This window comes from Macrosteles quadrilineatus, unplaced genomic scaffold (assembly GCF_028750875.1).
Source record: "Macrosteles quadrilineatus isolate MER2022 unplaced genomic scaffold, UCM_ALF_1.0 Scaffold_8__2_contigs__length_117827958, whole genome shotgun sequence".
NCBI classification, from domain to species: domain Eukaryota; kingdom Metazoa; phylum Arthropoda; class Insecta; order Hemiptera; family Cicadellidae; genus Macrosteles; species Macrosteles quadrilineatus.
The window spans coordinates 79,426,106-79,438,815 of NW_026542601.1; the positions used below are offsets into that span (position 1 = coordinate 79,426,106).

The following is a 12,710-nucleotide window of genomic DNA, read 5'->3' on the forward strand; positions in this document are numbered from 1 at the left end:
GATCCTCAGGTAATTTCAATCAAACCAGTTTAATCTACGCATTTAAAGTATTATAACCTATTATACTAAATAAAAATAAATATTCGCCATATTATAATGTATAGTGATGCATTCTCATTGATCTAGGGTTTTGTAAGTAGATTGAATTACGTCTACCAAAGTGTATAAGTGGGTTTTGTAGATATTGCAAAATCTGAATGACAGATCTTGGGATGAAATTTTACTAGAAATTCGGCTCGATCTTAGCACGGGTGAACATTTCAATTTCCCGCATTTTATGTTTCAACTGTTAAACAATTCCTTTCACCCGAAACCATAGATTAAAAGAGTAAACCTTTAATCTAATATGTATACTACTTTAATCTATGACATAACTTAAAGTTTTAACTAGTTAGTGGCAACGACCACTTCTTATTTGCATGGTTAACATCACCTATAGTCCATGAAAATGAAATTCAAAAATTGCATTTAAGTTTTTAAATTACAGTATTACATTCTTTTTTGTGAAATATTGTGTTTTATCGTATATATTAAACTTTACAAACTAATGGTGCAAAATAGCTACCGGGAGAAAAAAGAAGGACCATGATCTTGAAATTTGAACAAATCAAACTCTAACCTACACAAACTTACAGTCATTAACGTTATATTTAAAACGTTCAGTGTTACCAACACAAGGGATGATAACTGGTAACCTATCCAACATATGGTATTCTATAACAGGTAATTCTTCTACTTGCACTTCTATGGCACAACACAACTAGATCACAGTCTTATGTATGGTTTGACTATCTTGTTTACCAATTTTACAAAAATATTTTACACATTTTTACACACATTTTACAAAGATATTACACGTTTTTTACTCCGGCTTTCTAAGTCGCCCACACTTCTGCCTCCGGTCTTGTTGTAAATTCCCAATCTATTTCCATATTCCCACTAATTGTACATGATTAGCATGGCGAGCTCCAGGCATTCTCTAATGTGCTAATGTTGGACTCTTTCTCTCCATTGGCTCCGTTTCAGATAAACCCCATTAAAATTTGCATTACAGCTCTTGCCGATGCGATAGCATTTATGCTTATGGATTCGCTAAGAGGGCGTCGCTGAGCCCGAATATAGCCTGTACTTAGGGATATGGCAGCGGATTTAACGATTCCCGTTTTTATTGTGTGTGTCACGTAATTCTGAGAAAGTATGAATCGAGTGCTATTATTGATAGACATTGCTGTAGCGCCTTAAATGGCTTTCGTTCGTTATTTTCTAATACGAGAGTCACTTGGGTTTTTCGGTTTTTGTAGATAATTATGATTGATTGTCAAAGACGCCATCATCCATTCTACGTTTTTGATATTGACAAATAAATTGTCTGTTTCTAAGTATTAGGTACGTATCATTTAAATGTCCTAGGGGTATTTAAATGTCCTAAATTTAACTGAAAAGTTCTGTACACGTGGTGTAACTTATTTTATGTTAAAAAATTTAATTCAAAAGCAACCTGCTATATATTTTTATCAAAATAACTGCAAGATTCAAGAATCACTTTAAATGTGCTGCAGCGAAACGAAACGACGATTAACGTATATTAACCAACCACAGATAAATTTACTGATCAGAAACCTTTAATACTCAGTTATAGATGAAAATAGATTTACGTAGGCCGGAAGGTGTCAAAAATTACTACTTTTGACACCTTCAGGCCTACCTAAGTAGATTTTCATCTATAACTGATAACTGAACTTCATTATAACGTAAAACATAACGTTGTACAAATGGTTATAAGATGAAAAAGAAAGGGATTTTCAGCTTTGCAATCTATATAAATAATAATGAATCCCTTTTTTATGTTATTCCATAACTTGAGAACGAGTGCACCGAATTGGATGGTTATATTTTGTTGTGTTTCTTAGTGCCAGGGGAAGGGTTTTTATGCAAGAAAATTTATAATCCATCCAACCATCATTTAGTAATAATTTAATTTAAAATAAAAAAAAACTGCCTTTTCATTAGCATTGGAAAAAATGTTTTCATTAAACTATGGGATGCAATAACATTTGTTAATTTTCAACCAAAAGGTGAGTGAGCGTTGCGAACGAACTTCAAACCCGGATCATTTGTATAAACATGAGTAACAACAAACACACTCGTACATAGTTGTGTTATTTTAGCACATAGGCTTGGTTATGAAATATTAAAACGTTCAACTACGATAATGTACTCTTTTATCTGTTGTTATATTGTTTTAGTTACCAATTCACAAACTGAGTCATGATTCCCTATTCCAGATCATTGACACTGCACAAAGTTTATTTTAAACAGAAACACAATCGCTTGCAACTCATTTTTGTAACAAAACTAAATTATTTTGATTGGTAGAGAATTACAAGGCATTAAACGAATATCAAGTAACCTACTTAATCCGACTGGGTATGAATCATTAAGCCATCCATTGAATCAATGGCGGCGAATTAAAAGTATGATTGCGAGATTGCGCATCATAGCAGATTATTGGGGACCAATTTATTGTGAAATCCTAAATTAATCGAGTTTCATCGGATTACGAAAATGTAAAACTCAATTAGTTTTATAACACGTCCAGGTTTAAAATGAAACGAGCCAATTATTAGGAAATATCTGCCCAACACAATCAGCTAACCAGGTTAACCAACTGACGCTCACCGAAAATAAAATATCCCTAATAAAATGTCTCTGTTAATATGGTAAAACTATCGATGTAATTGAATTGTCTTTTATTGGCTATGACGCGATGTTTGGCAAAACGGGGTGTAATTGTAATTTGTTTATTGCCAACTAAATGGAAAGTTTGAAATTGGAAATTAAGTTATCTTGTTGTGTTTCACTATAGACAAACCACGAGAGTGTGTTTATCTATGGTTTTACTTTTCGAATAAGCTACTGTTTTGTTTAGTGCCAGCGTACGTACTGAAATGTAAAGACATTATTGTAAATCCCGAAACACCATTAACCTTTGAAATACACGTGATTAATACATTGATAAAATTAATGGAATTTTATAGGTAGTTTATCACTCATCGTAGAAGCTGGGTTGAGTTGGGACGGTTTTTTTTAATATCTAAAGAAATAAGAAATACCCCCGTCGCAGCAAACCTGACAACTAAGCGAATTTCCATTTGTCTGAATTGATTTTCAATTAAATATATTTAAATAACATTATAGGTCGAGTACCTAGGTTTGCTGCTACAAGGAAACTAATAAAGTGTGTTTTTTAAAATATTAATAGCTTAGTACAAAATAAATAAGTTTGCCAAGTTTGATCAAAATATATCCATAAACAACCGAACTACAATATTTTACAATATTCTCCATAAGAATAACATGGGAATTTTAAATTTATAATTTTTTTAATTTTCTCCGTTACCAATAACCGTACAAAAATACTTTTATATACTAAATTATTTGTTTTTTTAAGCTCTTTAAAAAGGTCTAAAGAGAAATTGGGAAACTTTGTGTTTTGAAGGTCAAAAGTGAGAAAACCCAATTTTTACCCCATAAAACCCCCCGTAAAGCCCTGTTCCCATGGTCCGATCATGCTGGTTCGCGAACTCATTCAAGTTTATCCCGCTTTACACCTTTAAACCAAATTTCATCAAAATCAGACAAAAATTACTCAAGTTATCGCGTTCACGGACACATATATATATATATATAAATCTATATATATATATATATATACATATATAAAAATTTGAACGATTGGTGTTTTTGGCCTCTGGGGACATCAAAATGAAAAAGTAAATCGCTCCCGGCCTTAGGTCTTACCATGCCACCTACGGTAATAGCTACTTCCCCATAGGGAAATTCGCTAAAAAGTATTTACGTATGAATTATTAACATTAAGGTTAAGGAATAATAATTCAAAAGGTTGTTACATTAAGGTTAAAAAGGAATAATTCAAAGAAAATAATGCTTAAGAAAAAATTAAATATGGTGAACATTGAATAATGAAGCGTTTTTGGGAAAAAAAACACTTCTGAATTTCTCTTTATTTCGACCCATAGAGCTATTTTGCGAAGTTTGACTGTTTACTTAACGGGATCCCTGACTAGGCTTGCTAAAACATAGTTAATTTGTCAATTATTAATAGGGGACTCTCTGTTTCCTATATTTAGGATAATAATTGGTTTGAATATCAAATAGTTTGAACTTAATTTTGTTAGCTGTCGATTAAATTATCCATTTATTTATAATTTATTATTAATCACATAAAAATTATTAGTGACGCAGAAATAAACTATGAGATATGAAATATTTTTTTTACTTCCTCAATTCCGCACGTATAAAGGAAGTAATGAACGTACTGAATGCATCAATTGCTATTATTTCTTCTATAAAACATTTTATAATTTTATGTATAAACACAGTTTATTAGTTTTGTTCTAAGAACAGCGTAGTGATCATCAGCATGGGATTTCATAAATAAAATATATAATATCATGTATTTTGTTGTGAAAAACTGACGTGTCATATGTTTACTGGTGATGTATCACAATTATGTAAATTTTATGTGACAAATAAACATTTTATTTCATTTCATAATCGAAATATGTTGGTTTTCTCAGGGTCGCATTTTGGTACCTAGCCAGGCAATTTGATCATCGACGTTCCTCTTTTAATATTTTTGTACTTATAATACAGTAGTTTTTTTGGTAGCCGGTAGAACCTATACTACCTGCCATACCTAATGGGAAATATGACAGTATATGAAAAACTTCATCTGGAACACTGGAACCTTGAGTTAACTTAAAATTTCGTCAACATTTTTTTCAAAAAGTTTGCGTTTGCATTATAAGAGAATAACAAAAACAAGATACTCTAGTTACCAGATGCGCCAAGCAGTTCGTAGTACTGCCGAGCAGCAGCACCAACTAAGGACGGCGTAGAAGATTCACAGAGTTTTTCTTAGTTACCAGTTAGTGGTGGATGAATGGAACACTTTTTTGTCCTGTTTTCTTTCGGCTCAGCTCTGTACAATTCTTCTGTCAAACTAGTTCTTCAATTTTTTAACATCTTCTGTTAACACATTCAATTAAATAATTATTACAATTACATCAAGTAAATACTCTGTATTAGTGTTTTGTTTTATGTTACAAGGCTGGGAAATAGGTGTTTGCACGGGTGTAGTAAACACACATTGGACGAGTGACTATATTTTTGGTCATACTTTTACTACTACCTAATACTACTAACTACCCTAAATAAAAATAAACTAAACTATAGAGGCGAAACGTGTGCTGGTAAGCAAGATACTCAAGATCCATAATCGACCATGTAGTTCCTAAACTCGTCACAAGCTCCAGTGGTAGCAGCACTATACGGTGTCGGTAGTGTAGATCTAAGAGAAATTTATGTCCTGTACTGTATTGATCTACACGTAGTACAGGTAAAACTCACCTAAGAAAACATAAAAATTAGTCCATTCATGAAACTTGCAGGAAACGTAGTAATTACCATTAGGTATTGGAATCTGAAGAGTCCCTAGTGATTGTGGGGGTGGAAGTACCATTTTATGGGGGTTAAAGTTTATGGGGGTAGTGATTTTGAGAAAATTTTTATTTATGGGATCCAAGCAAGTGAGGTGTCGTTTTCTATGTTTCTTAGGATGCAGAATCGAAAAAGAACAAAATAAAAGCAATACAACCGACGGTTTACTAGAAAAAGACTAATTTATTAATGAAAAATTAAATATGACAAATTAATTAAGTAAAATAACCCAGTTAATATCAATTACTGTATTACAAAATTGACTATGAGTCTGTGTCAAATGTTAAAGTTGTGAGGAAAATTAACTAAGAAACTGGTAGTTTCGCCTCTTTAACCACCACGTGTCATACTGTTCATCAGCTACTGATGCATCATCACCATCCATGGAATGGTCAGGGTCTCTAGCTCGTTCTTCTCCATCGTTGTCTTGACTTAACACTGACGGCTAAGTATGGGTAGCAAAAATATTTCAGTTCTGGCGGTGAGCGGTATATTTTATCTTCACCAACTTAGGGTGAAGATAAAATATAAGACCAAGAATGAAAAACCGCTCGGACCCCAATTTTTAAGGACCTTGGTCGCCCTTAATGACATCATCAATATGGCGCTCGTAAGAGGGTGCTGGGTCGCTATGAATTAATAAATGCCTGAACCGATTTTAATGAAATTTGGCATACAAGTGCTTGAATACGATATATAATCCCAGTTTGTCAATGGTCGAGTTTGATTAGGTCATTTCAAAATGGCGCCCGTTAATCACTAAAATAATTAAAAATTGTTTAGTGTTTTGTTTTATCAACTCTCTCCAGAAATCTGCAGCAATCTTTCATTTTCCTTGCAATCACAGGTTGTGATGCCGTCTCTGTATTTCCTGGAATAGGCCAAATACCCCCACTGCAGCAAACCTGCAGATTAAGTGAGTTTCCATTTGCCTGATTTGATTTTCAATTACATATATTTTAATTGAGTTTAATTACAGTAGTACCTAGGTTTGCTGCTACGGGGAGGATAAAGTGTGTTTTTTATTAAAATATTAATAGCCAAGGTCAAAATAAATAAATTTACCAAGTTTTATCAAAATAGGCTATATCTTTAAACGAGCAAACTACAACAGTTTACTTATTCTCCATAAGAATAAAATGAGAATGATAAATTTACAATTTTTTAATTTTCTCGGTAGGTAACCAATATTCGCACAAAACACTTCAATAAACAAAATTATTGGTTTTTAAGGTATTCAAAATCATCATGGTATCCAAAATTGTTTAGAGAGAAATTCGAAAATTTTATGTGTAGAGGGTTAATCATGACAAAACCCAATTTTGACCCCATAAATCCCCCCAAAAAACCCCGTTCCCATGGTCTGATCATGCTGGATTGCGAACTCGTTAAAATCAGTCTAAAGATTTTTTTTACTTTTTTATGACATAACATCAAACTTTAACAGCGTTAATGACTGTAGACGTGTACTTTTTAAAGAACGTTAGCACGATAACTCAAGCAAAAATGACCCAATGTTGACGAAATTTGGTAAAAACGTGTAAACCTACGTTTACTCGAAAGAGATTGCGAACCAGCATGATCGAACCATGAGGACAGGGGTTTCTGGGGATTTATGGGGTAAAAATTGGGTTTTCTCATGTTTGCCCCTCTAAACGTAAGATTTTCGAATTTCTCTCTACGCCATTTTGAATACCATGATTGGATATTTTGCTAGTTTATGGTTATATTTTGATAAAACTTGGACAATTTATTTATTTTAACCTATTCATATTTTAATTAAAAAATACACTTTATTACCCTCCCCGTAGCAGCAAACCTAGTTAACACTAATTAAACTTTAGGTTATTGAAATTGATTTAATTGAAAATCAAGTCAGGCAAATGGAAACTCACTTAATCTGCAGGTTTGCTGCGGTGGGGGTATTTTGCCTATTCCACGAAATGCAGAAACGGCATCACAACCTGTGATTGCAAGGAAAATGAAAGATTGCTACAGATTTCTGGAGAGAGTTGATAAAACAAAACACTAAACAATTTTTAATTATTTTAGTGATTAACGGCCGCCATTTTGAAACGACCTAATCAAACTCGACCATTGACATACTGGGATTATATATCGTATTCAAGCACTTGTATGCCAAATTTCATTAAAATCGGTTCAGGCATTTATTAATTCATAGCGACCCAGCACCCTCTTACGAGCGCCATATTGATGACGTCATTACGGGCGACCAAGGTCCTTAAAAATTGGGGTCCGAGCGGTTTTTCATTCTTGGTCTTATATTTTATCTTCACCCTAAGTTGCAGGCTCACCGCCAGAACTGAAATATTTTTGCTACCCATACTTAGCCGTCAGTGTTAAGTCAAGACGACGATGGAGAAGAACGAGCTAGAGACCCTGACCATTCCATGGATGGTGATGATGCATCAGTAGCTGATGAACAATATGACACGTGGTGGTTAAAGAGGCGAAACTACCAGTTTCTTGGTTAATTTTCCTCACAACTTTAACATTTGACACAGACTCATAGTCAATTTTGTAATACAGTAATTGATATTAACTGGGTTATTTTACTTAATTAATTTGTCATATTTAATTTTTCATTAATAAATTAGTCTTTTTCTAGTAAACCGTCGGTTGTATTGCTTTTATTTTGTTCTTTTTCGATTCTGCATCCTAAGAAACATAGAAAACGACACCTCACTTGCTTGGATCCCATAAATAAAAATTTTCTCAAAATCACTACCCCCATAAACTTTAACCCCCATAAAATGGTACTTCCACCCCCACAATCACTAGGGACTCTTCAGATTTCAAAACCTAATGGCAATTACTACGTTTCCTGCAAGTTTCATGAATGGACTAATTTTTATGTTTTCTACTGGTATTTTAGTGTAATAATTTTACCTGTACTAACGTCCCAAAACGAACTCATTTTGCTATTGAGAAATTTTTTTATAATATAACCTGTAAAAATAGGTAAATTTGTAATTACTTATATGCATAATAATAGACCAGTTTTTGCTAAGTTTGGCTTAAACACCTAGTGATTTATTAAGCGTTTCAGTTGGTTTGAATATTATTAGACTCACAAAAAATGCACATAATCTTTCATAGTATAATCATCTATTTGTTTTTCGTATTGTAAGGAGAGTTCTATTATTTCAATTATTTCTAAAAAAAAAATAATGCCAGAAACGGTGCGAGCCCTGTGGGCTTAGGTCACACGTTGACCTGACCTGAAGTAATGTGACAAACAATCCCAGGTCTGTGTCCAACAGAGCAGAGGGGGTTTTTTAGTGAGTAGTCTGACAAGCTCAGGAGTCTCACACTACAGGCTGGCTACCTGTGTGCGTAAAAGCATTTTCCCTCCTCACCCTAAAAAAAAAAATTATTTCACCTTAAAAAAGTTTAAATTTAATGGTCGTTAAATTAATATTAAACTTTTGGTTACTTGTGGTACAGTAGCACTTTCTGAAATATGACTGTTTAACTTTATAGGTCTTTACACACAATCTTGGTTCTGTTAGTAGTTTATTAGTTTGCTTGGAAACAAAAAAAAATACCCCTGTTGGAGATTTCTTGATTTGAACCTTCCAAGTTAACATTAGAACTTGACAAACTACACTACACCAAACAGAATCACTACCTTTATTTTTCTGATCTAGGGCCTATATAGTATGAGAATATTTCTAATACTAAATGGTAAAAAAAAAATACCTTTGGATACTTAAATGAGAATCAATACAAATTTAGTTTGTCTTCTGTGATTAACTTCTAAATGGTCTGATGGAGGATAAAAAATGAAAACTAGTTATGATTATTATTTTAATTACACTTACAAAAATCCATAAAATATGTAATGCAAGTACAGTTTTGGTAATGCTAAACTTAATATTGCAGACATTATTATCATAACTATTAGACAAAATAGAAAATTTTGTTTATACGATGGTTTAGGGGAAACAATCTCTAGCGTAAATAGCTTTAAACTGTGTGTTTAATGAAATTGAATTACAAAACAACGACTTTACTAGCTAAAAATAAACTCAATTTATAGGAATTGTTAACTATTAATAGCATAAGAAGAATTATTAAAATAAACTGAATTAATATGAATTATTGTTCAAATATATTGCTCTTTATTTAAACAATTATGGACGCAAATAAGTTAAAAGCTAAAAAAAATAGCTAAAGCTAATGAATGGCAGGTGTAGTAAAACTAACTATACAAAGTTAACTACTACGGATGTATAAAATATCGAATTATACTTGATTTAAAATAACAATTAAAGGACTAAGACAACTAAGGAAACAAGTAAACAAAAAATTAATAACAAACTGGGGTGCATACAAATAAGGAAAGCTGTAAAAAATAACACAAGGGTACAATATTAAGTATTAACATATTCATAGTTATTTTTATTCATTTAATAACAAATACAAAATTATACATTTTGTAAATACATTAAAAACTAACATAATGGTTTAGTGACTATAAATGTGATGGCAAAGTAAGGCACTATTTATTATTTTAAAATAAAAATCTATGACATGCATACAACAGAAGAAAATGTATTAATGAAGTTCAAAAATGCAATGATTAAGAAAATTATAATTATGGCACTAAGTATGCAAGTATGGATGATAGGTACTAGTTAATCTTATTTTGAACATGCTACATTTTTACTGCTAAATACTGAAAACAACGGCTCATAATGGTAAGAACCTGGGCTAATAAACTAGACTTGTTGATTTGATGACAACCATTTCCATTTTCACTATGGTCACCAATGACCTCTTAGCTTACCAATGAGTCTTACGCCACAACAATTTTTCAATGGGCAAGAGATGAGGACAACAATAGCAATAACTTACATCTGAATCATCTGAATATACAAAACACATTGTTTTATCTTATTTATAGAAACCTGTTCAGTCATATGACACTTTTGGAATACAAATTTTAGATATACTAAAAAAAAAATAGTCATTATTGTACCTTTACTGAAATAGGGTTCCAGTATTGGTGTAAGGATTTTATTATAATACAAGGTTATTCTGATTAAAATATGACAAAATTTCTTTTTGACATCTGATAAAACCAGGTGACATCATTTCCAGACGTCTTGTCCTAGGGATTTCTTCAGCACAATACTGTGAGTTCGTCTTCTTAGGTTATGTTGGGATGTTGTTACTAATCCCGTTTGTATCTCCTGGAGGCTTCTCTCCCACCATGAACACAGTAAACCCATCGACATCCTCCAGCTCGTTGGAGTAAAACTTGGCAGCGATCGTAGTCTTCCCTGGGAACCTCGGCCTCCCCTTGAATGTAACACTTGCGTCTGTGTTGGGCTCAACAGGACTGTAAATCATAGGATATTGAAATTGTTTGAGAGCTGCGGTATTTTATATCAAAGCAATGTGACAATAAGTATAGTTAGAGAACGGTTCAAGCCCTGGTCTTGTTGCTATCTAAGGTCAATCCTATTGTAGAGGAGTGAAAATTTAAAAACGTACGTTTTTAGGTAAAGCACTTTGCAAATTTTTTTCCCCCTTTTTCAAAACTTTTATTATTTTTTTTATTTCATTAACATTTGAAGTTTCATAATATGTCCATGGTAACGCAATATCTTTGATAGTTTCTTTTTAAAAGAGCATCTTTAGTGGAAAAACACAAAATCCTGTCACGACCATAACGGACATTTAAACGAATATTAAAAATAGTTAATATTATTTTTGTAACTATGTTTTGCTATAAACTAATTTACTTTTATGACCATTATACAATAAAAAGGTCACTGAGCTTTTGGTATATTTGGTCTTTCTAGAAAAAAATAAAAAAACTCAAAAAATTGAAAAAAAGCCAATAAATTAAATCTTTTTAAGTTTGTATAACTCCGAAAAAACTTACCTGAGACCCGAAAAATCGTTATGTTTGTATAGAGGTGTGCTTCTTTTGTGTATAAAACATTGAAATACGACGATATTTTAATTTTTGAAATTTTTATGATAGAAATCATAAACGTGATGGTCAGGGACAAGCGGTACGGTCGTGAATTATCTGGAATAATCTAAATCTTTCTAAACAATCCTTCAATTATCCTGTTAGTTATAATAAAAATATGTGTTTCAATTTAACTAAACTGTTCAATTTACAATTATATTAAAGTTATTGTCACGACCAAACACACTAAGATCCATAAGGTTGGATTGGTCGTGAAAAAACCCGCGATGGTCGTGAAACTTTGGTCGTGAAATTACGTGTTATTTGGCTCTGTTCTGGCGGTAGCCCTGCACCTCATGTTCGAGGATACAAAGTGGACTTCTAGGTTAATCTAGCAATTGAAATATCTTATGAACAAAAATTAACACCATGTCTACTTCATCGAATGACTACGTACGGTCATGGACACACCAAAATTACAAAAAACACAATCTTTTCTTTATTAATCTTGTAATTCCTCCTTTCAACTCGAAACAACCGGCACTACAATCCTGACGTACACCCCGAACTAGTCTCTAAAACCAACTGACTCCATCGACGCCAGGCTTGCCACTGTCGTGCTCCAAAGTTGAAATTTTTTCCCAAATGGTCGTGACGCCAAATCGAGGGACAGACTTATTTTGTCATGGTAGTCAGTTTGTAATGACAATAAAATTATAGTATGCTCCTTTTTTGTAAGTTTAATAACCATTGATGACATAAAAATATGGCTTTATATATTTCGGCATGAATAATTAGTCTAAAAACAGCGTGAAAGTTGGAAAATGTACCCTAGGGACACGTCATGGTCGTGAATTTCGAGACTTTAAAAATACGAAAAAAATACCTAGAACCTATTTAAAACCAAATAAATGTGTGTAACATGTTGCCCCCGTCCCAAAAAATATTAAAACACATAATAATAAACTACAAATCCAGTATATACGAAGTAAAAGGCCAGGGACATGAAAACGTACGTTTTTAAATTTTCACTCAGAGACCATCATGAGCGATAGCCCAAAAGAGTTGCAGACAGACCAAAACAAATCAAATCAAAACACACTGTAATGTATCAGTTATATGTATATCAGTTTTATACTCCTTGGTGTTTGCTATATTCATGGTGCCATGGTCCCCACCACTACTATTGTAACTAACGTTGATGAAAAAAGCCTTCTATGTTGAACCATCACAAGAT

At 32.7% G+C, this 12,710-nt stretch overlaps 1 protein-coding gene across 1 annotated transcript in view; it reads right to left on the minus strand.

The window, feature by feature from the left end:
* Positions 1-9,340: 9,340 nt before the first annotated feature.
* The window catches only part of LOC129001300 (annulin-like), a 50,427-nt gene continuing 47,057 nt past the window's right edge, over positions 9,341-12,710 (minus strand). The window contains exon 15 of the mRNA XM_054428552.1: positions 9,341-10,891. Coding sequence (XP_054284527.1) covers positions 10,705-10,891 — 187 coding nt within the window. The 3' untranslated portion in view covers positions 9,341-10,704. The remainder of the gene's footprint in view (positions 10,892-12,710) is intronic.